At 44.5% G+C, this 2361-nt stretch overlaps 2 protein-coding genes across 3 annotated transcripts in view; one reads left to right on the top strand and one right to left on the bottom strand.

The window, feature by feature from the left end:
- Positions 1-900, bottom strand: part of psmb6 (proteasome 20S subunit beta 6) — a 2858-nt gene extending 1958 nt beyond the window's left edge. Inside the window, 2 exon segments of the mRNA XM_005754383.1 lie at positions 34-160; positions 678-900. Coding sequence (XP_005754440.1) covers positions 34-160; positions 678-833 — 283 coding nt within the window. The 5' untranslated portion in view covers positions 834-900.
- trappc1 (trafficking protein particle complex subunit 1) lies at positions 122-2047 on the top strand. Of its 2 annotated transcripts, none has more exons than XM_005754385.2 (4): positions 122-185; positions 1417-1515; positions 1600-1670; positions 1758-2047. In XM_005754385.2, exons 2-4 carry the CDS (start codon positions 1417-1419, stop codon positions 1933-1935), a joined length of 348 nt encoding a protein of 115 aa, XP_005754442.1. In that variant the 5' UTR covers positions 122-185; the 3' UTR covers positions 1936-2047. The 2 variants fall into 2 exon arrangements, with proteins under 2 accessions (XP_005754442.1, XP_005754441.1); XM_005754384.2 differs by lacking the exon at positions 122-185 and adding an exon at positions 954-1035 and having other exon boundaries at positions 1758-1950.
- Positions 2048-2361: the final 314 nt, after the last annotated feature.

Raw genomic sequence — 2361 nt, 5'->3', positions numbered from 1 at the left:
GCGATGTACGCTCTGAAACAAACACACACAGACAGGTGAGGTTAAAGGAGTGTTTCCTGCACTCATCACGTGTTCAGTGTTTGTTTTCTCACCCTGTAGTGGTGCGAGAGTCGGCCCCGATCACCACTCCTCCGTCATACTCCACGGCCATGATGGTGGTCTGACACACGACAACAAACAAACAGGTAAACGGGCTGATAAACACCCTGCACTTATTATCGGACAGCATCTCTCCTGTTTAAACTCTCAGCTTCATCACCCTCCGTGTTCCTCCTCCTCAGACTGTTAAATGACTCCTTTGTCGGGTGAGCTCATTATCGGACAAGCCATTTAAGCCACATTGAAAACGCTCAAGTGAGAAAAACAAAGAAATGTTAAAGTCTGTCCCATAATGCAACCATAGCGTTAGCCAGCTCTCCACGCGTCCCTGTAGTTATTTAAATATCTTCCATCAACCACCCGATACACGTGTGTCTCCGCGGACTCTACCCCCCAGTTTAGCCCGGTCCGGTCCCGCTGTGCTCCGAATCTCCTCACAAACACAGCTACCGTTAGCCGCCGTTAGCTGCTGCAGAACTGCTGTCTCATTCAGCCGCTACCTGCCGTTTAAAGACGCTCCACCGGGACCGAACCGGGCCTGGTTCGGTCCGGCCCAACACCACAGACCATGTACTTACCCCGGTGCTGACTTCCTGGCGGGTCCAGTCCGGCACCAGGTCACTTTTGGACGAAATTTGCTGGCCGAAGTACGGCATCATTACCGGTGCTGCCGCCATCTTCTCTCTATGAATAACTGGACTCAGTAGAGGCTGTCCGCGCATAAAGCCTAACATTATTTTATTTACGCTATTAGCGGAATATCCATGTTACAAACCAACTCACATATGATTAAATTACAAGTTGGATTTAATAACTCAACCTTCTTTCAATTCAGAGAGTCTAACTTAGCTGTATAAATTTCCTCGAAACAGTTTTATTCGGGCACTTAAGTGAACAGCTCTGCAGTTGGGGTCCTGCGAGAAACAGGAAGATAAGGTAAACACTGAGCTGGATTAGACAAACTTCGTCTAAACCTGATTATAACGATTATTTTAAAACATTTAATGTGTTTTTCTCCGTTAAATGGAGTAATTAAACATATTAGAGAAAGCTGGTGTGTTTAAATGAGGTTAACAGATAATTTAGTGGCTGTTGTGTTACGTCTGAGCATCGCGGAGGACCAGACTACAATAAAAAATGTGCAATTTTATCCCTGGTATTTAAAACTTTGCAGTAAAAAGAATACCAACGGGACAGAAAGTAATGTTAACACTTTTTATGTTGTGGAGGAGTTCGTCTTTGATTCGGCATACCCCGAGCCACTGAGTGATCATCGGTGGATGTCTGTTAATTGATTTGTGATCGGCTGTGTTGCAGATGACGGTTCATAACTTGTACATATTTGACCGCAATGGAAACTGTTTGTATTACAACGAGTGGAACCGCAAGAAGCAGGCGGGCATCTCCAAGGAGGAGGTGAGCCTCAAAAGCAATCAGCAATCAATAAATCAGACACGGAGAGTGTGTGTGAAGGAAAGGTGTGTTTATGTGTGTCTGCAGGAGTTCAAGCTGATGTACGGGATGCTCTTCTCCATCCGCTCCTTCGTCAGCAAGATGTCTCCTCTGGACATGTATCCTTCATATCACCTGTCAATATGTCCTCATGATAGTCTGTCTGTCCACCTGTCCTCCTGTCTGTGGTCCTTATCGGTGCTCAGGAAGGAGGGGTTCCTGTCCTTTCAGACCAGTAAGTATCGTCTTCATTACTACGAGACACCGAGCGGCCTGAAGTTCGTCTTGAACACCGACCTGTCAGTGACCAACGCCAGGGACACACTGCAGCACATTTACAGCAATGTGAGACACACACATACACACACACACACACACCTATGAGGGGGTTCATCTATAGAACCAGCAGGCTGAACTGCAGCTTTTCGTTGAATTATGTGAAATTTAATCTGTTTTCTCAAAGAATCTTTTAAGAGTTGAAGTTGGAAAAAGAGAGAACAACACGTTGAATCATGGTTATAATATAAACAGAAATCTGCTCGTTCTATAACGGCCATCAGGATTCGGTCCATGAGAGACCAGAGATTATCACACTGAGGCTGAACTAAAATGTTTTTTTTACCCAGAATTCATTCACCTGAAGGGTTGAGCTGACAGATTTCATTTGTCACATATTAACGTTTAATTCTTTAGTTCAGATCTTTGTGTGTTACAAACTTTACTCTTCAAATGTTGACGTGTGTTTTTTTTTTTTTTATCTTGTCAGTTTGGTTTTGTTCTGAATCCATGACTTCAAAGGGACGGGCTATA

This window comes from Pundamilia nyererei, unplaced genomic scaffold, assembly GCF_000239375.1.
Source record: "Pundamilia nyererei isolate P.nyererei 1_Seehausen unplaced genomic scaffold, PunNye1.0 scaffold00556, whole genome shotgun sequence".
NCBI classification, from domain to species: domain Eukaryota; kingdom Metazoa; phylum Chordata; class Actinopteri; order Cichliformes; family Cichlidae; genus Pundamilia; species Pundamilia nyererei.
The sequence above is the reverse complement of the archived record's forward strand: the minus strand, read 5'-3'. Positions and strand labels throughout refer to the sequence as shown.

Excerpts from the sequence above, each read along its gene's own strand:
- trappc1 (XM_005754385.2), top strand. The coding sequence starts at position 1,417 with ATGACGGTTCATAACTTGTACATATTTGACCGCAATGGAAACTGTTTG. Across the intron at positions 1,516-1,599 it reads CGGGCATCTCCAAGGAGGAG|GAGTTCAAGCTGATGTACGG; the intron begins GTGAGCCTCAAA and ends GTGTGTCTGCAG. Across the intron at positions 1,671-1,757 it reads AAGATGTCTCCTCTGGACAT|GAAGGAGGGGTTCCTGTCCT; the intron begins GTATCCTTCATA and ends ATCGGTGCTCAG.